Below are 24151 nucleotides of genomic sequence, written 5' to 3' on the forward strand. Positions count from 1 at the left end.
TTGACAGCACAGGTTCCAAGGCCAGTGCTAACACCAGAGCCAGAGAGGCTCAGTGGGGAGGAATGGGCACAGGATGGCTCTTCTGCCAGGCTTCCTACCGTCTCATAAGCTTTTGGTGACAAAGAACAAGCTCCTTAGCTCTACAAATACAAGAAGAGTGTTTTAAAAACTCGAAAGTACATGTCTGTGTTGCTTTACTGGTTTATCTCTGCTTTTTAAATTCATAAGGGTTCAATCCCTGCAAGGTATACACCTCAATTTATATTTTTATTTTTTTAGCTGAGTAGGTTTTCTTTAAATTACTAGATACAGAAGAAAATTAAGGAGGCCATGATTTCCTATTGGACTTGCAGTGAAGAGTAGGGTCACTGGCCTGGGTCCTTTGGTACTCCCTACACTGCTCACAAAGGAAACCTGTGCATAGCAATTGTAGGAGAATCTGCCCAAAGATACTTGCTTAGAATGTGCTCAGAACAGAAGGGATGATCAAGCGCTCATGGCCATCTAATAACCGCCACCCCCAGGATACTTAGGGTAGGCAGCAGGGGCTGCTACTGCAGCTTTTCTTTCCTTCTTCCTCCTCCTCCTTCTCATTTTTGTTTTGTTTTGTTTTGTTTTGTTTTGTTTTGTTTTGTTTTGTTTTGTTGTTTGAGACAGTGTTTCTCTGTGCAGCCCTTGCTGTCCAGGAACTCACAAAGATCTGCTTGCCTCAGCCTCCCGAGTGCTGAGATAAAGGTGCGTCCCACCACCACGTGGCTGGCGGTTTATTCTTATCTACACTAGGTGAGGCCTTTTTGGTAGAGAAAGCTCAGCAACCCTAGAGAAGCACAAGCGGATCACTGCAGCTCCCCTGGCTAGGATGTTAAACAAGCAGAAGGAAGGGGTGCCATGACGCCACCATGTGCACTCACTTACCCTTCACGGGGAGCCGCCCAGCACAGATGGTGGACCCATGCCTGCTCCCCTCCATGAATCGTAAGCGCTTTACCTCTACCTTGCTCTGCCGAGTTAGTGCTCCACAGACCCAAGCGGCCATGCCTTTCTCTTGAGTTCTTCATTCAACATAAAGCACACATCCTCTTACAAGAAAACGAACTCACTCTACAACACCACACACAGAGAAGCAGCTCAACATGTGTGCCGAGGCTGCCACTGCAAAGGGACACTTCCTCCCTCACAGGATGTCTAAGCTCAATGCCCTGCAGCAACTTGTCCTGCCAGAGAAGGGATGGTGTATGCTGACTTAAATGGACATCTCCTGCCGCACATCTCCCTATTTGTGACAGGGCAGCATGTTGTCTTTTGTCCTCTGCCAGTATCTTTAAGCAGAAGCTACGTAGTGTCATGGCTGCATGAACAGCAGCCCACACATGCACAGGCACATGAGTGCAGGCAGATGGATGACCATTTAATGGAATTTAATCTCATAGTGTTCATCTTCAAGCTACCTTCCCACATTTGCTTTAAGTTCATAGTGAAGGGGCCAGAACAAAATAAGGAAAGTGTTTTCCTAGACAAATAACATAGTTAATGTACAAAGGACACCACTTCCTAAACCCAAGATTATATTGAGAATGTGATACTGACTCAGCTTTATTCAAAAATAAAAGCAGCACCAAGACAGAGATCGACTGTCCGATGCATGTGAAATAGTAAGCGACAAAAGGCTAGGTTGGTAAGCCTGTGCGGAGGGGTTCCAGTTACCAGGGGAAGAGCACAGGCCATCACAGAAATGCTTCTGGGAAACACTGACCATGGTGTTTAGTGATCTAAACTCCCATGCTGCAGGCAGCCTCCGGGGCAGCAAGAAGCTACTCTGAGAAAACACTTTGAGAGTTTCCATGCATTCAAAGGTGACATTTTTTTGGTCACTGCTCTGGCAAGATTAACCAGCTGCCTAACAAGTGTGCACTCCCAGGAGGAAGAGGTAGGATGCTGACCCATCATGTCCATCTCTAGTCCCTCAAGGCCTGCAATCTCTAACACATGACATACAGTGACATCTAGTTTTGAACATGGAGTTAGAAGCCTGGGAGGGGATGGACCACTGGCATTTTCACCGGGCTCCTGGTGGTAGAGCACATCTAAACATTACAGTCCAGGGCGCGGAGGTCTTCCAGGAGCTCCTGGGCAGCAGACTGCAGGTGGGAGTTGCGGCTCTTGGACATGGCCAGGATGCGCTGCAAGGGTAAGGAGCTCTGGAGCTCAGAGGCCACCTTGGAGAAGACGTCTGGTTCTAGAACCACAGACTGGATGAGCCGCAGGGTATGAAGACACACTTCCGCGTCTGGATCTAGGAAGAAGAGATGCTGCTGGTTAAAATCAAAGCCTCTTCAGGAAGCCATCCTAGAGGGGTCTTTCTGAATGACAGGTTTGACAATTGAAAAAGCTGTGGGCTAATCCAGAAATAGAAGCCTAGGCTTGTTATGTTTGTGACTGAACACAATCACCACCACCTTTAGTAAACACACATCTTTAAATGCTGTGATTACATAATTTAAAGCAGTTAAAAGCACTTGCTTTTTCAGAGAACTGGGGTTCGATTCCCAGCACCCACGTGGTGGTTCACAACTGTCTATAACTCCAGGTCCAAGGAATCTCACACCTTCTGGCCTCCATGGGTACCAGGCACATATGTGGTGCACACACATACACACAGGCAAAACACTCATACACATAAAATAAAATAAATCTTAAAACAAACCCACTAAACTAAAACTATCAGGGCTTCTAAGGGGTTTGATGTTTCCCTTATGGTAGTCAGGTGAAAGGCTTAGTTGTTAGCCTGGTGTGCTCTCAGGAGGTAGTGAAAACTTTACAGAATTGCACTTAAGGGGAAGAAGTTAGGTCACGAGGGATGTGCGCTTCAAGGGGATACTGGGACCCCTAGTCCATTTGTTTCTCTCGTTGCTTCTCAGCTGCTATATGGTAAAAAGACATACCCTGCTGTCACAGCCCAAAGCAATAAGGCCAAAGACTAAAAGACTGAAACATTTCAGACCACAAGCCAAAATAAGCCTCTCTTCCTTCTGAGACAATAATCACAGTATGTAGAACTCACTGACAAGGGTTTCCCATGGTTTTTTGGACTGCCTACTTTTACAGTTGCTTAAGAAGGTAGTACCTCTCACGTTCACGCCAACTGTGACAAATTCCTCAGCAATAACATAGAAAGTGCCTACTTGGGGTCTTTGAAATGGATAATGTCACAGTGTCTTTGTTACTGTTCTATTGCTGGGAAGAGACAACATGACCAAGGCTACTTATAAAAGAAAGTGTTTAACGTGGAAAATGTTTGCAGTTTCAGAGGGTTAGTTCATGATCATTATGGCGGGAAGCATGGCAGGCAGGCAGGTAAGCATTGTGTTGGAGCAACAAGAGAGCACATATCTTATTCACAAGATGGAAGCAGACAGCAAGAAACTAGGTCTAGTGTGGACTTTTAGAAACCTCAAAAAAGAAAAAAAATAGACCTAACAAGATCACACCTCCTAATCCTTCCCAGTCTACCATCTAGGAATCAAATGTATGAGCCTATGGGGGCCATTCTTACTAAAACCACCACACATAGGCTACAAGATCCACAATGTATTTCACTGCTTTCCATCTGAATGCTCCTCAGGAGTTACAGAGCCTTATAACCCTGCTTATATTATAATAACCACTGAAAAGTAGACCAAAATAATAGCCTAAGTCAAAGCTATAATCGTTAGCCAGGATAAACTCTAACCATTCCTCTTCTGGTGGATACACTATAGGCTGGGAGCTGTAATGGGAGCCATGCATACAACCAGCTCCTCTTTCTTAGCAGTACACTCACTCAAAAGGACCTTTCAAGAAGTCAGTGGGACTGAACACACTACTCCCTTAGCCCAAACCATAGACTTCTTTTATAGAACAAAGGTGGGGGTTGTAGTTAGGGAAGGCTAAAATAAAACCTGCTCTTCATTGAAGGAGGGGCACGGAGACTACTGAAATCTTTCTATTCGAGAGAAGAGGTAAGAGGTATGAAAGTATAGGGCAGGGTGGCTGCTACAGAATACTCCAGAGAAACCCAGGCACAAGTAGAGAGCAGCAAGGAGAAACACTAAAGCAGGCATCAAAAATAAAATCCTTTCTAATTATCTTTACCTTAATCTTGTGAGACTGAGGGAAAGGGGCTAAAATAAGACATGCAAAACTAATAAAGATATGTGCAGAAATCAATACAGTTGAGAGTAAAAATATTGGATGTGGAGCTGATGTCTATAACTAGAGAGCTAAGGCAGGAGGACCACTGTGAGTTCAAGACAAAACTGGGCCTTGAATTCCAGGATAGCCAAAGACACACAGTGACTTTCTTGTCTCAAAGACCACCAAATGAACAACAAAAAGATAAATAAGTAAAATCAATTCAGGAGGAAAATGAAAAAAATCAAAAGTTGGCCCTTTGAAAAATAATTCCTAAAACTAGTCAAGACTAGCAGAAAGGAAGGAAAGTCAGAAATGAGAAATATCAAGAGCAAGACAGTGGCTTTAACTACAAACCCTACAGAAAGTTAAGAATAAGAAGGGATAGGAACAATTTTGTGTCCATAATTTTAAAACTTGGATGAATGAACATTCAAAGTTCCCTGTGTTTTTTCTTTAGGTTGAATAACCTAAATTATTCCTACATCTACTAAGAAAATTGAATTTGAAGTTAATAGGAAATGTTTAAACAATGAGTAAGAAGAACCCAGACCCAGATGGCTTCATTTACAGAAGACACAGTAATCCTATATAAGACTTCCAAAGAGGGGGTGGGGATTTAGCTCAGTGGTAGAGCATTTGCATAGCAAGCACAAGGCCCTGGGTCCTCAGCTCTGGGGAAAAAAGAGACTTGTAGGGAGTAGATGGAGCTAGACAGATGGCTCAACTGGTAATCAAGCCATGGCTTGATGCTTTTCCAGAGGACTCAAGTTCCGTCCCCAGTGCCCACATCATGGGGCTCATGACTACCTGTGACTTTATATCGAGAGGATCCAACACCCTCTGGCCTTTGTAGACACTGCACTCACATACACAAAGCATATACACACATGTACACACACACAAATTTTTAAAAGATTTCCAGAAAATAGAAAGAACACACCTCAATTTTCTAAATGAGGCCAAAATTATTCTGATGCCCAAACCATATAAACATTTTATGAGCTGGGCGTGGTGGCGCACGCCTTTAATCCCAGCAGAGGTTGGCGGATTTCTGAGTTTGAGGCCAGCCTGGTCTACAAAGTGAGTTCCAGGACAGCCAAGGCTACACAGAGAAACCCTATCTCAAAAAACCAAAAACCAAAAAAAAAAAAAAAAAAAAAAAAAAAAAAATTATGAGAAGATAACAGAGCCACATCTTTTGTAAAAATTCTGAACAAAATATTAGCAAATCAGATTCAGGACTATATAGAGACAATACTTCAAAATAAATATGCATTTGCATTCTGGGAATGCTAAATGTGTTCAACACTTGTCAATTATGCAAATAGTTCTTATACCACAGACTAAGGATTCTTTATCTTTCCAACCAGATGCTGACAAGTCCTTTGGTAAATTTAGTATTTGTTCATATTATAAAAACTCTCAGCAAATGAGAACAGAATGAAATATTCTGACCATACTTACTGAAGGTATCTACAAACACAGGCAGACAATAGCACACATAATAGTGGGCCAAAGCCTCTAAGACGCAAGGACACCATCCTCAAAACCTCCATCCAAATCACAGTTGATATTTTAGCCTCTGCAACACAGAGACACACAGACTGAAAAGGAAGAACTAAAACTATCTCTGCTTCCACATGCTGTGACTCCCTGTACCGACATTTCAAAGAATATGCAAAAGGCCACTGGATCTGAGTTTTACAAGGTTTCAGGATCACAGGGTCAGCACATAAAGATCAGCTTTATCCACACACTGACAAAAAAATGCAAATTAAGATTTTTAAAAGAATAGCACTAAAGATGACAAAAAATTATAAACCCTAAGCACACTATTATTGTATAGAATGTCTGGAAGCTCAGGCCGCAGTTGCTGCCACCGCTCCCAGGGCTGTGGCTCCATACAAGTACGCCTCCAGTGTCCTCAGCCCACACCCTGCCATCCAGCTGCTGCAGGCCCCCCAGCCTGCAGTCCACGTCCAGGGTCAGGAGCCCCTGACTGCCTCCATGCTTGCTGCAGCACCCCTCCAGGAGCAGAAGCAGAAGCAGATGCTGGGGGAGCGTCTGTTCCCGATTATCCAAACAATGCATTCAAACCTGGCTGGGAAAATCACCGGGATGCTGCTGGAAATTGACAACTCTGAGCTGCTGCACATGCTGGAGTCCCCTGTGTCTCTCTGTTCTAAGGTGGATGAAGAAGCTGTGGAAGTCCTGCAGGCTCATCATGCCAAGAAAGAAGCTGCCCAGAGGTGGGCACTGTTGCTGCTACTACCTCTTAGACAAGAAAAAAAGAGTCGAAAGCCAAATAACCCCTCTTTGCTTAGACCCCAGCTAAGGTCTGAAGATGTCCTAGTTTGTCTGTGGACCTCCACACCAAAAACCAAGTTGCAAATTCAATAGGTCATTTTGTATCAGAAGGTCAATTATGAAGCACCTATAACTTTTCAATTATAAGAATATATTCTCTGGGTTCTGTTGTGACCCAGATGATAACTTTTTTTTTTCTATTGTGGGTTCTGGTTTTTTTCCCCTCATCCCAGAAATTGGTTTTGATGTACCTAAGATTTAAGTTTCTCAAATAAAGGAAATAAAATCTCTATAAATATGGCTGAAAAAAGAAAAGAATGTCTGGAAGCTTCAAAAGGTAAAACCCACATGACACTGAAGTAGAAAACAGAGGCAACGAAACCAAGAGGTGTCCTGTGCTGAGACTAGCTCTCTGTTCAACAGAAACCTGCACAAGGCTCATAGCATAGCTGCTTGGTCTGATTGCTTCAGGGCCTGTGATGAGATAGATTTCATAGTTAAAGTACATGGTAGGGAAAACAGCTCGCCTCACTCTGCACAGAAAAAGAAGGGACTAAGAGGAAGGAGTCAGAGCTCCACTGTCCCCTTCAAAAGTAAGCTCCCTGAAATGACCCACTTCTTCCAACTAGGCTCTATCCCCTAAGTTCCTTCATCTCAGGTAGTCTCATCCGCTGAGGACCAAGCCTCCAGCGCAAGTAAGACTGAGGCCATAATAACATTTATAAAGGACAAGATGTCTGGAGAGGCTTACAATGCCAAATCTCTTCAATTTTATCTACATATGCAATGTAATTCCAATCAAAATCCCAGTAAACATTTTTGTAAAAATCAACAAAACAGGACTAGGGAGATAGCCTGACAGTTAAAAACACTGGTTGTTCTTCCAGAGGACCTGGGTTCAATTCCCAGCACCTACATAGTGGCTAACAGTATCTATAACTCCAACTGCAGGGACTCTAATACATGCACTATGCTACTTCTGCAGGTACCAGGCATACACATGGTACACATACATGCAAACACTCATGCATGTAAAATGAATGCATGAATGAATGAAACATACGTAACATACACACACACATACATACATACATATATATACATACATACACACAATACATACATACAGTTTTAAAAATCAACAACCCATTCTTGGTCTTACAGGAAAGGTAAAAGACTGCAAGAGCCGAGATAATTCAAAAAGAAAGACAAGGCCTTGTGGCTCCACTGGCAGCCCAGACCCACAGTTCTTAAGACAACATGGAATTACCAAGGGATTGACCTGGAAATAAATGAAGAGTGTTGAAGAATCCAGAAGCAGACAATCCAAGGATGCTACTTCATGTAGATTACAACTAATCTGCCTGACTTTATAAAACAAAACAACAGTGGATCCTAGACCCTGGGGCAGTTCCCCATGCCTGCCCTTCCCGGATGACTGGAGGGTGAAGGAGAGAGATGCTGCAGGAAAAGGCCTTCCTCAAGGACCTAAAGATGCCCTACCACCCACTGAGAAAGAATCAGATACTCCCAAACCAGAGACTGTAGAAATTAAAACATGATCACAGAAAGAAAAACGTCATCAGGAAGCCGAGAAAATGGAGTTGAGGGACTCTCGGAAGCAGTGCTACTGGCAGATGGGCAAAGGCTGGGTCGGGGACAGCTCCCACAGGCCAGAGAACTAGTCAGCAGACAGCCGCCAGTGTGCACGGACTTGATAACTCAGAGCCACTCAGAAGGGAGGGGCATGCATTATGCAAACTGAAAGAGTCATTTTAGTTTTCAGACAAATTGATTTAAAATGCATAAAATATAAGAGTTCAGAGAAAACAATATAGGGTTGAGATAAACTAGAACCAAGTACAGCAGTACAGGAGATGGAGGTGTCATCATGAAAGCTAGAACTTTAGATAACAAAACAGGAATTACATACGTTTCTAAAAGCAGATCAGGTAGGTACAAAGACTCCATAGTGAATCCTGTCTCAGAAACAAACAGACAAACAAACAAACAAACAAAACCCACCACCACCAAAACTTCTCTCTGCAGCACTGGGCGTCAGGACAGAATGGGGAGATGTCTTCTCCCTAGAGTCTATGCCACAGGGGAGAAGGATTCAGACACAAAGCGTGTCCTCAGCTCTTCTCCAAGAATACCAGACTGCATGGTCCAACCTAAACATGCCAACAAAGCAAGGAGGAGGCGGCAGGGGGAGGGGGATCCTTAGAGCTCAGCAGAAGCAAGACGAGACTGTGAGGAACAGGAAACTATGGGCACATGGGAGAGAAAAACCTCTTCCGAGGAGACTGGATAATGGGGAGAATTGAAGGCTAGATAGAAATTAACATGTAGGAACCAGGCTAACTGAGCCAGGCCTGATAGCACACACCTGTAATCCCAGCACCAGAGAGGCAGAGAGAGACAGGAGGATCTCTGGGGCTTGCTGGCCAGCCAGCCTGCCTTGCCTTATTGGTGAGCTACAAGTCTCAGAGAGAAACCCTGTCTCTCAACTTAAGGTTGATCCCTGTCCTTACACATACAGATGTGTGTACATATAAGAATACATGCACAAATACAATAGTAGTAGTAGTAGTAGTAGTAAAGAAAAATATACAAAATGAGAAAATTATTGCCAAAATAAAAACCTGGAAGAAAAGGAAATCATTTAAGACTTAGGTATGAATAATAGCAGCCATAATAATGCAAAAAAAAAAAATCAGTGTTAATCTGACTCAAGCTATGACTGTTCTGGGATGGTGGGATGATGGAAGACTCTCTTCCTTTGTTACCAGGAGTCAACAAGCAATTCTGAGGAATAAGTTTCATGGGGAGAAGCCTGAGTAGACAGACTAGCACCAGTCCCCACAGGAAGCAAGCAGCAGTGGGCACAGGGCATTTGACAGGGATCAGCAGGGCTCTAATATGGAAATGATACATGAATTTTCACAAGGCTTTTAAATAAAATATGAATTTAATGAGAATCCTATTTCTATGCACATATTCTGTATATTAGATTTCATATTCCAAATCACATGCAAATTAACTTAATTGAGAATAAGCAATGATGTGTAATAAAAATTCTTTACAATCACCAAAAATAAATCATCTCTGTCCACATATTAGTAATAGTTTACGATTCTTTTCAACCATCCAATGTGCTTAATGATTAAAATTATCGTGAAGGAATCCAGCAAGCTGTCCCTCTCATCTGAGGCAAGGGCATTTGTTTCAACTGCAACAATAATTGTCCCCACCAGGATTTCTAGCCAGTGGCCAAGCACTTGGAACACACCTGCAGTTATCTTCCTCTGGGACCCTTGGTCACTTCCAAGGCACCATGGACACCTAAGAATATAGTCTGTTCCAGCAGCAACCTCAGCCTTGTGCTTCCAAACTTCAGAGAACAGTGTGTGTGTGTGTGTGTGTGTGTGTGTGTGTGTGGTGGGGGTTGTAGAACCATTCTCCACAGCCCCAGTTCACTTGCAGACCCCACCTGCCTCTTGCTTCCTTTCAAAAGACTCTAGGACTGGCTGCTGTTGCTACCATTCCTGCTCTGACTCACACTGTTCCTTACTTTGCAGTCACACTGCCACTCCTCAGTGCCTGAGGTGGCACATCTCCAGGTCCCCACTGATCTCCACATTGGCACTGCCCAGTTCTTTAGTGCTCCGACACACAAGCACTCCCTTCCAGGCCCTGGAGGGTGACTGGGAAGCCCTGTTCCATCAGCCACAGCATGTCTCCTCACTGCTCCTCTCATGCACTTGCCTCTGCCCCACTTGTCTCCTTAGGTGACCTCACCCATGCTCACCGGTGCTGCTCATCTGTTCCCCTAACCCTCCTCTCTCTGGAATCCAGATTTCCTGTTGAGCAGCCTGCCAGGAAGCTCTCCTTGGGTATTTGATGCCACATCTGCTTATACAGTGTCAAAGTCCACCTCGCACTAAGTGGACACTTGTAGTCTCCCCTCCCCCAGCCTGAAACCTGCTTGCCCAGGGGTGGAGCTTCCAGCTCAATCGTTCTGCCATGCCCACTGCTGGAACCTGCCGCTTTGCTGTTCGGAGCTGTGCACGTGGTCACCCTGCTATTGGATTCCAAGATTAATTGGCGGGAATCGGGCCCCCTTCCCCTGCTTTATAACTGCGTGTGGAACAGTAAAATTGAGCTTTGATCAGAATGCCTGTCTTAGCTGCATTTCTTTATCTCGCCGCCTAGCCCCTCTTCTCTTCCAGGTTTCCAAAATGCCTTTCCAGGCTAGAAACCATTTTGTGATCTGCTGGCCGGACACAACATTTGGCGAAACAACGAGGGACTGAGAGCAAAGGATTTTTGGAAGAGACACTGCTGGTTCGGAGCTCCATGGAATAATTAAAGGATAAAGGAAATTCATACCGGCGAAGGTATGGGCTAAGCTAAGACAGCGTTAAACCCGAGCGCTGGTTCACTTAGGTTCAGCAGTGAAGCTTAAGAGGAACTGGGTAACAGGCGGTAGGCCGTGGCTCTCCGAAGCTACATTAGGCGTGAGAAAAGAAAGGGTTTATTAAAAGGAAATTAATAATCAGGCGGATTGCCGCAGTTAATAAAAACTGCATCATGAGGGAGGAAAATGTCCCAAAAAGCAGAGAGAAATTTCTCTCTGGGCCTTATAGCAGGAGTACTCTGTTCCCTTTTGTGTCTCGTCTAATGTCTGGTGCACCAATCTGTTCTCGTGTTCAATTCATGTATGTTCGTGTCCAGTCTGTATGAATGAATGTTCTATGTTTTATGTTGGATAATAAAGATGGTATAAAAAACTTTATCTGCAAAGCAGAGAGCTGCCACGTGCTTCAGCCAGGAATCAGACACATGGCAGGAGGGCCCCTGCTGGAAAAACTGTTCGTTTTAGGAAAAAAGGGCGAGTGCACAGCCTCTCAGTTTCGGAGTAAAAAAGCTGATAAATGGTTCGTGATTAATGTGTTTGACAAATGGTAAAGTGCCTTTTATTCTATGATTGTAGCTACAAAAATTAATATTCTCTGATTGGTCTAAATGTAACTGCTTCATTTGGTTCCTTTTTATTGGTAATGTGCTCTGAGTGTTTTCACAATCAGCTCATAAGTTGTTGGTTAAGATTAATAATTGTTACATTGTTACAGATGGTTAGTGTTAAATTTGATAGTTTAGAGTCCTTCCGACAGGTGGCATAAGGCAGGCCAAGAGGCTGGGTCTCTAAAGATATTTCTAGTTTAGATAATAATTAATGTGGTTCCTATCCTAAATAGTAAAATTTAAGATAAGATTTAAAGCAATGCCTCTTTATTAAAGCATTAAAGCTTGCTTTAATAGGTATTCATAGGTATTAATTGGCAGCCAAACTTTGTAATATGATAGTAATGCTCCTATATTGATTTTAAAGATGATAAATTGTTTTAAACTTGGGTTTTGCTTTCCCAAGGTTGTAGGTATTATCCTAATCTTGCACAAGAAACTTAAAAATTATGGTTAAAACTGCCATTGTTCCATTGACTGCAGCTTGCAGTTTGAATACAAATTTAAGATTTTCTACTCACCCATATATTGTTAATTAAGATAATTACAAGAGTAATCATCTTATGAGAGCGTTCATACAGCTCACTTCATACAAAACTGTGACAGAGTTATCTAGTTATGTTTGTCTTTGTGCATAGATCAGACCCTCAAACAATCAGTTTGGCTATAGTTGCTGCCTGGCAGGAAACTGCAGTAACAGGCAATTTTTTCACAACACTAAAGTTGTGAAGAACGTTTTAACTGTAAGTCATCTTAAGATAGAGTATCAAAAATTAGAGGCGTAGACAGTTAAATTGTTCCTCTAGAATCGGTCCTTATTACAGGAGGGCCAGGATGCTCAGATTAAAAAGTATTTTACGTTTGAGTCAATACAGGGCTCTGGGCAGCCCCAGAGCGGCTTGTGGCCCTCTTGTGTTTTGCAAACAGTGCCTGAGAAAGTTTTTCCCTGTGTTCAAGAAAATTTCTTTTTAACAGTGTTGCAGATCTATTCAGATGTTTAAAATAATGCTTAAATTCAAAGAGTTTTGCTTCTGGTGAACTGTAATCACTAGAAAATTTTGCCTCTAGGTATGGCTAATGTAACTTTACCTTATGTAAGAAAAATTTTTATTGTTTCTGCTTCTATACAAGAAGCCAAGAGTTTTAATCTTTCAGTGTATATTGTTTCCTAAGTGAAAAGTATTAACTAATGCTTCTCAAAGGAAGTTTACCTTAAATCCTTGCTCTCACCCAAAGGATTCAGAGACAATATACTTTTATTACTTAGGGTTTTAGTTTACTACAAAAGATTTTACAAAAAATAAAGAAAGCTTTTATAATTGTTATTAATTATATTCATTGGTAATTAAATATTAGTTGTGCCCAAGACAATTCTTTGGCCAGAAAAAAACATTATTGTAAAGTCATTTTTCTCATCCTCCCAGCCGATCGTTGGCCCACGTGGGCCCAACTAGCTTCTGTGGGGCAGAGTCTTAAGACACACAGTTTTCCCTGTTTCAGCACAAATAATCTAGTTGTGTGCTGTAAATGTTGTTTTAAAATGCTGAACAATCAAACCTTAATTTGTATATTAATAGTCAATGCCATATCTCTGAGCTCACAATTGCTTAAATTGTTCATCCCTCAGATACTATTAATTCTCAAATTTACAATTGCTTATGCATATTTCTAGTTAATAAATAAATAAATTATGCATATGTGACTCTTAATAACTTTTCAAGCCTTCTAGCTACAACCACTCCTTAAGTAAAATGATTGAAAGTGCAATTAGTCACTGCCCCTTTACAGCCAAGTATTTAAAATATTTTGTCAACAAGTTATTAATTCAAAAGGTTAGGTATTGTGAAATTTTAAAACTTCTTAAAAGACAAAAAAGAGAAAAATTGTATCCCCGTGCATACTATTTAGTGCATTCCCATGCACACTATTTAAATCTTACCTTTATTTTCAAAATTTAAAATTTAAATGTCAAGGAATTTAATAAATGCTTTATAGTATCTTAAAGGGATCTACTTATTGGCTTATAGGTTGATCCTAAAACAGCTACCTTATTAGGAAAGGGAAAAACAGGTTTTCTCCACAGAACGCTGCAGAAACATATTAATTCGTGTGACGAGCTGGCAGGTAAGTTGACTCAGTGTCCTGATTGAAATGACTAAAAAGCTAAATTAAATTCATGTTTTAGATCCATCCTTACTTGTCATTTTTCCAGTTTAGACTAGCTTCTAGCCTCTTAACTTTATGGCAATAGTACATCAGAGACTGTATATTCTGACTTAGTAAAATTAGTCATTTAATAGAGTCATAATGATTTTTCTCTTTTCTTCAGTGTGACCAGTCATTCTAACTCAATCTTAGACTGGTCTAATATTCAGTCCAATGTTAGAGATTCCTATAATCTAAATTACCTAGCAAAGTTAATTCAGAGCACATCCCCCACTTCCCCTAGATCCCTAACCTCAGAAGGATTGCTGGCCTTACAGCTAGTGGAAAAAGCTATTGAAGAGCAATTTGTCACTTATATAGATTACTCCTTGCCCCTGCATCTGTTAAATCTTTAATATGACTCATGTGCCTATGGAACTGCTATAGCAAAAATTTCCTATAATGTAGATAAACTCAAGGATTTCTCCTAAATGTAATATCTTGCCATATCACAAAGCAGTGGCTCAGATGATTATCACTGGAAGAAGGCAGGCATTAACTTATTTCGGAAAAGAGCCAGATATCATTGTTCAGCCTTTTAAGGGAACTATAGACAGCTATATCCCCCAAGGTCACCAAAGGCTCATCTTGCCTTTACCTTATTTGTTCTAAATATTTTGCAAACTGATATTAAAGGTCAGTCTGCAGTGGATCGCCACTGGCATCCAGTTACTTCTAATTCTTATGCATTGGTAAAATAGAAGGACCCACTGACTAGCGAATAGAAGGGTCCAGATCCGGTTCTAATCTGGGGAAGGGGCTCAGTTTGTGTTTTTTCACGAGATGTAGAACACCGTGGCTGCCAGAGAGATTAATTCGTCAGATGAACACAGATTCTGAATCTTCTTATAAGTATCACCTTGAGGACTAAGATTCCTCGTTTGCTTAATATTCAGCTGGAAACTAAAGCTCCCAGGAAAGCTGTTTTCCTGCTACTCTCCAAGCTAGCTCCCCAACAGGAGGCCGGAGACTAGCCTTAGCTTTACAATTTGCAACTGAATAAAGTACCTGAACTTCCCCAAAAGAAGCTTTGTGATGTTACTCTTCACTCTCTAAGATTTTTGTCTTTCAAGCAGGTCAGTCTACACCTTCAGCTGGACTGCAGCGGGCTTGCATCCCCGCCCCCCCCCCCCACCCCGCCCCCAAGAGCACACAAGTGGCAACTGTTATCTTTATTCCCAGGACATTCCACCACGTGGCTTTCAGTCTGAGTTGAAATTTAGGTTCACCAAGAAGGCTAGAAAAGTAGATATTTCAATTACTAATAGAGATTGGTTTTTATTCTGACAGACGGGCTTAGTCCCTTAGCTGGCCTCTGGCTTTTCACCCTTGCTGTTACTGCAAGGTGTCCTTAGTTCCTCAGGCTGTGAGAAATATAGGGATGAGGAGGAACGACTTCCAACTCCTATTTTAGCCACAAACCGTGGTGTTACTAATGACATAATTCTTGCCTAGGGCTTGCTAAATCTGAGGTTGATAATTCTCCTTTAGGAGCTGCACAGTACTCAGAACTGTGCATACTAGTTCGTAATCATACGAATACAGTATGGGTATTGCTTGATGCAGAGAACTACTGCAGGGGAAGGTCCAGCTTGACCATTTCTGAGTTTCCTGTGGGTTATACCCGGTTTAAAAAGGAGGTTGGTATCTAATTTTGGCTAAAAACCAAAAATATCTACGGCTCTGCCTCCCCTCCCCAAAAGATACCAAGAGCTACAGGTGTGGGTCGTGACAGCACCCACAGGAGGAATCGGGTCAATGTCCACCCAAGCCAAGGTTAAAAGCCCACTCATCTACGGATGAGAAAATTATTTGATCACTTCAGTAAAGCGTTGCCTTATTTAACTTAATTAATAGGTGGGAGAGAGGTTGGAGACCGTACTGTCTTCACTGCCTCCCATCCCAAAATAAAAAGCCAATTGGCCTTGTACTACGGAGCCAGTCGTCACCCCCTCCTCCCTGTTTCCCGCCTGTCATCCAAAAATGCGGAGGAATATCAACTCAGTGTTATTCTTAATAAAGTGTATTTCAAATTTGTTCAGCCAAACTTAGCCAGGGTTCCAATGCCCTACTTAAAATTCAACTAGGAAGTTACCTATTCAGTACTAATTAGCATTATAAAGTCAGAGCCTACAGCTCCAGGCTTTTCTGTTAGTTGTTTACTAGGATAGAAAGGACAGTCTTAGCCAGATACAGTTTACCATAAGAAAAGTTAGGGAATCCCACGGAGACATGTTTTTTCTTTAGCCCTAGAATTCAGGCAGAACTATTGAGCATAAATAAATTTTTTGCCTCAGGCCAGCTTTTTCCTTTTTTTATTTTTTTGTTAACAAAAGGGAGGAGATGTAGTCTCCCCTCCCCCAGCCTGAAACCTGCTTGCTCAGGGGTGGAGCTTCCCGCTCAATCGTTCTGCCATGCCCACTGCTGGAACCTGCCGCTTTGCTGTTCGGAGCCGTGCACGTGGTCACCCTGCTATTGGACCCCAAGATTAATTGGCGGGAATTGGGCCCCTTCCCCTGCTTTATAATTGCGTGTGGAACAGTAAAATTGAGCTTTGATCAGAATGCCTGTCTTAGCTGCATTTCTTTATCTCACCACCTAGCCCCTCTTCTCTTCCAGGTTTCCAAAATGCCTTTCCAGGCTAGAACCCATGTTGTGATCTGCTGGCCGGACACAACAGACACTGACACTCTCACCCATCAGAAGTCGTGCCTGCTCTTCCTCCCAGCACAGCCTAAGTCTATAATGGCTACACCCCAGACAGAGTTCTCATCCAGTGAGCTTCAGAGGCCCTAGTTAACACTTCCACTTCCGAATCTTCCTGTGGCAACAATGATACTTTCTAAATGGAAATCAAAATGCACCCTTCTCTGCTTCGCACTTTTGACAAGAACACAGTCTTGTGTATGGCAGAAGTCTCCCCCACCAGCTCTACTGCTTCCCCATGGCTCCCCTCAGGTTGTGTGCAGTCTTTCCTAAACACTAGGAACACTGCCCTTGCTTTCCCCATTACGTATCTGTCCTTTCACCCAGTACACGTTACCTCTATTTCAAATGCCTTTCCTCAAAGTTCAGCTGAGGTATTTCATCAGTGACATACACAGCACCTGAAAACTGTCTCTGCATCCTCACAACCAAAGCAATGAACTTGATCCGTCAGAGGGTTGGAATCCAACAATACCATCACTGTGAAATCTGGAGTCAGTCAGATCTACTTCCCTGGAAAAGAAACAGCTGGGGCCATGGGGACCTCTCAGGGGTCCATGGTCTTAGGACTGGGTTTGCCTTAGGCATCTCACCAGGTTCTCACTGTCATCTAGAAACTGTGACAGAGAGAAAGGAAGATCTCTATCATGTAACGTGCCCTGGGTGCTCTACATAGCAAAGCTGGTCCTCAGTAAAAGATCCCCAAGGCCTGGTCACACTTGAGGAAAGGGTGGCTCTGACTCATCTAGAGGAGAAATATTGGTGAGTTACAGCCCAGAGACACATGTCACTAAGACTGAGTTTTTGTCTTTTGACAGAACATATTTATTCCTCTCCCATACTGTACTTTACACTGATACCAAGTACTGTAACACTGGGGTCTGCAGCTCAGAGAACTGACAGACATAAATCTCATTTCAGAAAGAAGTCCCAGGAAATCCAAAAGGCAACAGGGGAGAACAAACAAGAGCCCTACAATTAGGCACAACAAATCCCATCTAGTTAACAGAGAATCTCAGGGCAAAGATCTAGCTCCCTCAGTTCCTGTTACCCAGGAAAGCGTGTCCCATACAAAAGCTGTCAGAATCAAAAGATAGTACTGGGGCTGGGGAGATGGCTCAGCAGGTAAGAGCTCTGACTGCTCTTTCAAAGGTCCTGAGTTCAAATCCCAGCAACCACATGGTGGTTCACAACCACCCATAATAAGATCTGATGCCCTCTTCTGGTGCATCTGAAGTCAGCTACAGTGTACTTATGTATAATAATAAATAAATTAAAAACAAAAAGACACCCCTCCAATCCCCAAACCCCTGTTTAAAAAAAAAAAAAAAAAAGATAGTATTGTGTTGAGCTGTCAATTCCAAACCAAATGAATGAAAGAACTCTGGATGGTATGAAGGGGGCAGGGAGTGTTCTCATGTAGGTTTATGGCAGACTGCAGGGACCAGTTTTGCACTGAGGTCACTGTAGCCTTGTCTGGAAAGTACTTCTTCAAGGACAGCCTGCTAGCAGCATGCAGAACCTTGACTGTCGTCATTTTATTGATCCCTGTGGCCAAGGAGTATTGTTTCACAAGACCTTACATAATCTTCACTTTACGTTTGAAAGTGTCTCCTTACCTCGAGCTCTGTACTAGGACTCCTAGGACACACCTGCCTCCGCTGCAAGCCTCTGTTAGTCTCACGTAAGTACCACTACTCAGGAGCATTCCTCTGCTACTCTGGTTAACCCAGCTTTCAACTAAAACTTTACATGGCATACTAAGAAGAAAAAGAAGGGGCTGGAGATGTGGCTTAGCCATTAAGCACACTTGCTGCTCTTGCAGAGGACCTGAGTTCAGTTCTTGGCACTCACGAAAGCTCACAGCCACATGCAGCTTCAGTTCCAGAGAATCGGATGCCCTCTTCTGGCCTCCAGAGCAGACACAGCATGTAAGAGGTGCACAGATATACATAAAATAAATCAATTATAAGAGATAAAATAAAAACAGATCTTTAAAAAGAAAAGGAGGAGTTGTGGAGACCAAGCATCAGAAACAGATGCAGATACACACAGAGAATTTACACCGCTGATTAATATGCTCCGGGTAGCACTGGCTACCACAGCAACACCACAGAGAAGGGGTGTAAACAAAAGAAAGTTATTCATCACAGTCCTGGAGGCTGAAGTCAGAGAGCCAGGTGCCAGCAGCTGGCTGCTCCTCAGGCCTCTCCTTAGTGTGCAGCCAGCATCTTCCCCATGTCCTCATACGGCTGCCCCTCTGTGTGTCTATGGCTGTTCTCATAAAGGCGTCAGATTGGATAAGTAAACTCATTAACTTAATTATCTCTGCAAGACCTTGTCTCCAAGTACAGTGACCTCCTCAGATCAGGCCTTCAGCCTGTGGGGCACAATTCAGACCATGGCATATTCTAACAGAAAAGGTAGAAAGTAGATGGACTTAAACAGAGACAGAAACTCAAAAAATGCATCAAATCTCACATCACCTCCTTATTCACTCACCGTCTCCATTCCCTAAACTTAGAGGGCTCTTCTCCTCTCTGACAAAAAATACCTAACAAATACAACTGAAGAAAGTTTCCTTTTGACTTGTGGTTTTGGAAAGCCCAGCCCACAGTTGCAAGCTTCCTACGCTTGGGCAGAGCATCGTGTTGATGGGAGCATGTGCTGGAAGGGCTTTTTAACCTCAGTGCATTGGGAGCAGAGCACGGGGAAAGAGGCCAGGGACAAGACACTCCCAAGGAATTACCTTTCAGACCTACTTCTGCCACCTAGGCCTCTCTACCAAAACTCCCAGACCCTCTTAAAATTGCACCTGCAGTAGCCAGAGACCATGGGGCAATGATATTCAGTGTGCACTTCTACAAAATGCCCTTCTCTCCTTGCCCACCAGACGAAAGCGTCATGACAGCAGGGTATTGCTGTCTTGCCAATACTTGAATTATCTACTGTAAGTGCTTCTTGGCCATTAGGGACCCCTCTGTTGAGAATTCTCTGTTTAGCTCTGTACCCTGTTGTTTCTTTCTTTGTTTAAGATTTATTTTATGTATATGAGCACACTGTAGCTGACTTCAGACACACCAGAAGAGGGCGTCAGATCTCATTATAGATGGTTGTGAGCCACCATGTGGTTGCTGGGAATTGAACTCAGGACCTCTGGAAGAGCAGCCAGTGCTCTTAACCACTGAGCCATCTCTCCAGCCCCCTGTACCCCCTTTTAAAATTGGGTTATTTGGTTTGTAAGTGTTATTTCTTGAGCACTTTATACATTGTGGATATTAGTCCTCTATCAGATGTAGGGTTGGTGAAGGTCTTTTGCATTTTGTCCTATTGATGGTGCCCTTTACATTACAGAAGCTTTTCAGTTTCGTGAGGTTCCATTTATTGCTAATCTTAGTGCCTGAGCTATTGGTGTTCAGTTCAGGAAATTATCTCCTGTGCCAGTGTATTCAAGACATTTCCCTACTTTCTCTTCTATTAAATTTAGTATATCCAGTTTTATGTTGAGGTCTTTGACCCATTTGGACTTGAGTTTTGTGCAAGTTGATAAATATGAATCTATTTGCATTCTTCTACATGCAGGTATCTAGATAGACCACCAGCATTTGTTGAAGAAGCTTTTTTTTCCCCATTGTATGCTTTGGTTTGTCAAAACTCAAGTATCCATAGATATTTGAGCTTATTTCTGGCTCTTCAATTCTAATTCATTGATTAGCCTGTCTGTTTTTATCCCAATACCATGAGGTCTTTATTACTATTGTTCTATAGTGCAGCTGGAAATCAAGGTTAGTGATACCTCCAGAAGTTCTTTTATTGAATAGGATTGTTTTAGCTATCCTGGGTTTTTCGTTTTTCCATATGAAGTTGATAATTGCTCTCTCAAGCTCTGTAAAGAGCGGGGTTGGAAACCTTATGGGAATTGCATTGATTCTGTAGATTGCTTTTGGTAAGATGGCCATTTTTACTATGTCTTCTGAGAGGTTTCATTCAGCAGCTGATGGAAAGACAGATTCAGAGACCCACAGCCAAGCTCAGGGAGTCTTGTGAAAGAGTGAGGGGTAAGGTAGAAGGATGGAAAGAGCCAGAGGGGTCAAAGACACCACAGGAAGACCTACAGAGTCAACAAACCTGGACCCTTGGGGGTTCACAGACTGAACCACCAACCTTTCAAGGAGCATGCAGGGGTTCAACCTAGCCTCCCCCCTCCCCACATTTGTAGTAGATGTGCAGTTTGGTCTTCATGTGAGTCTCCTAACAACTGGAGTGGGGGTGGGGAGTGGGGTGGGAGGGGCCTTTCTCTGACTCTGTTGCCTTCCTTTGGATCCCTATCCCCTAGCTGGGCTGCCTTGTCTGATCTCAGTAGGAGAGAATGCACTTAGTCCTGCTGTGACTTGATGTGCCAGGGCAGGCTGGTACCCATGGTACTTCTGAGGAGAAGGAAAGGGAGTAATGGGGGGAGGGTGTTGTGAGGGTACACCTTGGAGGAGAAGAGGGAGGGGGGCTGTGATCAGGATGTAAAGTGAATACATATATAAATTAATTCACTGTATGAGCAATACTCAGAGTAAGGCTCATTTACCCTGTAAGTAAAAGGCCCCTTTTATGTGAATAAGGCAACTACAATACAAATATAAAGAAACTGCAGGAGGAACAAAATAACTAGGTGTTGGACCCAGCACAGGCCCCCAAATAGCAGTGCTGCTGACAATGTCCTCAATGACACAGTCTGCCTCAGCTCAGGCTGGACTCTGACCAGGTCAACAGAAGGATCGCTGTGGGCAAACAAAAGCCTAAACTCCACATTCCTCAGAACCCTTGTAAAGTTGCTTTCTGTTTGTTGGGAAAAGCCATCACTTCCCTTACCCACCCCTTACAGCCAACTGCCTCTGGCAGGAGCATCTAGTTCCTGATTAACTCAGTCAGACAAACCTGTAACAGATTAAAGTCCCTTGGTACTTTCCAGGCTATTCTGGCCCACATCAGACCTCCCCTTGCTCTAACTTGCAGGCTGTTCTGGCTTACATGCTTCCCTCCCTCACTGCTAGCTGTCTCCTTAAAACTAACAAGACTTCTCCCAGCGTTTTGGCTGTTCTACCCCCTACTTTGAGACAGCCTGGAAGTTAGATTCCCCACTAAACCTTTCCTTCTACTTGTGGAGTGGTCTAGGTAGAGTGGTCAGCCTACTGGTGGTTCCACTGCACCCTCGCTGACACTGGGCATGCTAGAAAGAGCTTTGTGGACCCCTGGAAAGGATAAGACTGGAGTCATGAGATAAATACAGCCAAGGGTACAGCCAATAGGGATAACCTCATGATGACTCCATAAGAGCTCAGTCACTGTGACAATAGTTGAAGGGAGGGAAACTATCATAGACCATGTATATAGAAGAGTAATACAGAACTCAGTCCCAGTCACAGAAACCTGGCACTTAGAGACAGGTGAGGCAATATGATGAAGGATCACCAAACAAAGGGGACATGCTAGGACTGTCTCACACAGAGGGGACATGCTAGGACTGACTGTCTTAAAAGGGTCTATAGGACCCCTGCCTTTAGAGGCCTTGCTCCCTCCCAGAACTCATGTGGGAATCTAAATGCCATTCGTGAGTTGTTAGTAGTGTTAAAGTGTAAATAATATACTAATTGCTTTTAGTGGTAAGGCCTTTGGGAATTAATTCAATCATTAGTGACTGAACCCTGGTAGCTTCGTAAAAGTAGATAAAGACACACATAGACCTGAGTTGTCTATTACAACAGGATGCAGCACAGGTGTTCCTTACCAGAACATTAACAGAGCTGTTAAGGCATTGACCCTCAAACCCATGAACCAAAATAAGCATTTTCAAAATTTACAAATTAACCTGCCTTGGGTATTTCAGTGTAGTGACAGGTTAATACAATGGTTTTAAAGCAGCCACCATGAGAGTTCCTCAATGAACAAAGGTGTAAAGTCTTAAAAATGATCCTAGCAAATAAAGAGAAAGTATACTTAGTAACAAAGCAAGCTAGAACTGAAAATACAATAACTGAGACAAAGTGGTTACTAGAGAGAGAATTAAAGGGCGAGGTGAAGAAAATCTGTGAGGGCCAGAAGAACGCCTCAGTGAGTAGAGTGTTAGCCAGGCAGGCCCAGCCATTCAGGTGTGACCCCAGAACCCACATAAAAAAGCTGCCTGTGCTAGTTCACATCAGCATGGTGGCAATGTGTTCCTATGCACACAAGCACAGAAAAACAAAGAAATGAAAGATGAGTGGAGGAAAAGACAGGAAAATGGAATGAAGCAATGTGAGCTAGCAAGAGAAAGATGACATTAAAACCCCAAGGGAACTGGTAAGACACAATGTTCACAGCTCTGTAGAATGAGAGCAAAATGAGGAAGGCTGGAAACAGCTGGGAAACACTGACAGAGCATGTACCTGATTAAGCCAAAAAACAGGGTGCCAAAACACTGAAACACGCACTATGATCCAGAACATACCCAAACCTTGGGAGTCTATGCTGAACATAAGAGAAGTGACTCCTAAATAGTGGGCTTCTCAGAGGAAATGATGCTGCACTTCCCACACATTGAACAAAAGAGAACTGTCATTTTAGAGACCTGTTTCCAAGGGAACAGTCTTTTAATGTGAAGGGAAACTCTAGTCATGCTCAAGTGAGGGAAATGACTAGATAACACAAAGACTTGTGTAGGCACACTCCAGCAGCATGGGTCACAGCTTATGACCCAAGTGCACATCGGACGACGAATGCACACATGCTGGGCATCCATACTGTAAACATAAAGTGCTGACCCATGTTATAACAAGGATAAACTTTGAAAATGTTGATGGAATGACATCATGGGAAATGGTAAGATGCTCTAATGAGGGTTAACAAGCAGGCAGTAAATTACACCAGGGATAACTTCTGGACTGTGTAATTCACTAATGTGTGTAACACTAGTGTGACAGCTAATCTTAGTTGTCAGTTTGACTACATCTGAAATCAACTAAAACCCAACTTTCTAGGCATGCCTGTGAGGGATTTTCTTGTTCAGACTAAAGTGGGAAGACCACCCTAAATCCAGGTCACACCTTTTACTGGCAGCCCACATAAAAGGACATGAAGATTGAAGCTATTGCTTTTGTCTACTTGCCCCCATTCTTGATGGCAAGTTCATCTACCCTGTTGTTGTAGCTGGTATTAAATCCAACTTCTTCAGGAGCCCAGTGTAGACTTAGGGGCTGTCCAGGTTCCCTCCCAGACTCCAGCACCAGATTAGATCTGCAAAGACATCCAGTCTCGTGGATGGGAGAACTTCTAGATTCTTGGCCTTTCTTTCCATCATGAGGCAGCCTTTGTTGGACTATCCAGACCACAGCTTGTAAGCCAATTTAGTAAAACACACACACACACACACACACACACACACACACACACACACACACACACACACACACAGAGCTAGCTCTAGTGAGCCCTGACTAATATAACTAGTCTTAAAAGTTTTCTATAAATATGAGCAATGAAACAGGAATGAAGTGTTGGGTAGAAAAGAAATCTTGGACAAGAGAAAGGGAAGGTGTGCTGTAATGAGAAGGGAAAGGCCAGCAAAGGTTTACTGGAGCTAGTGAGAGTCGACATACATGAATGAACATGGATTAGTAGTGTGTACAATGTGAACTCTGATGGCTAAGAACAGTTTTCTTGTGTTGTATCACTGAAGCAAAATTAGAAATTACAGATGATGACT

At 43.0% G+C, this 24151-nt stretch overlaps 1 protein-coding gene across 3 annotated transcripts in view; it reads right to left on the bottom strand.

Annotated features, from left to right (window-relative positions):
• Positions 1 to 250: 250 nt before the first annotated feature.
• Positions 251 to 24151, bottom strand: part of Hsf2bp (heat shock transcription factor 2 binding protein) — a 90127-nt gene continuing 66226 nt past the window's right edge. For 2 of the 3 annotated variants that reach the window (XM_006525035.4, XM_030250120.1), the window contains one exon: positions 1395 to 2293. In XM_006525035.4, coding sequence (XP_006525098.1) covers positions 2085 to 2293 — 209 coding nt within the window. In that variant the 3' untranslated portion in view covers positions 1395 to 2084. Of the gene's footprint in view, positions 2294 to 24151 lie in introns of all 3 variants that reach the window. The other variant, NM_028902.1, reaches the window with a different exon arrangement.

This window comes from Mus musculus, chromosome 17 (assembly GCF_000001635.26).
Source record: "Mus musculus strain C57BL/6J chromosome 17, GRCm38.p6 C57BL/6J".
Classification (NCBI taxonomy): Eukaryota; Metazoa; Chordata; class Mammalia; order Rodentia; family Muridae; genus Mus; species Mus musculus.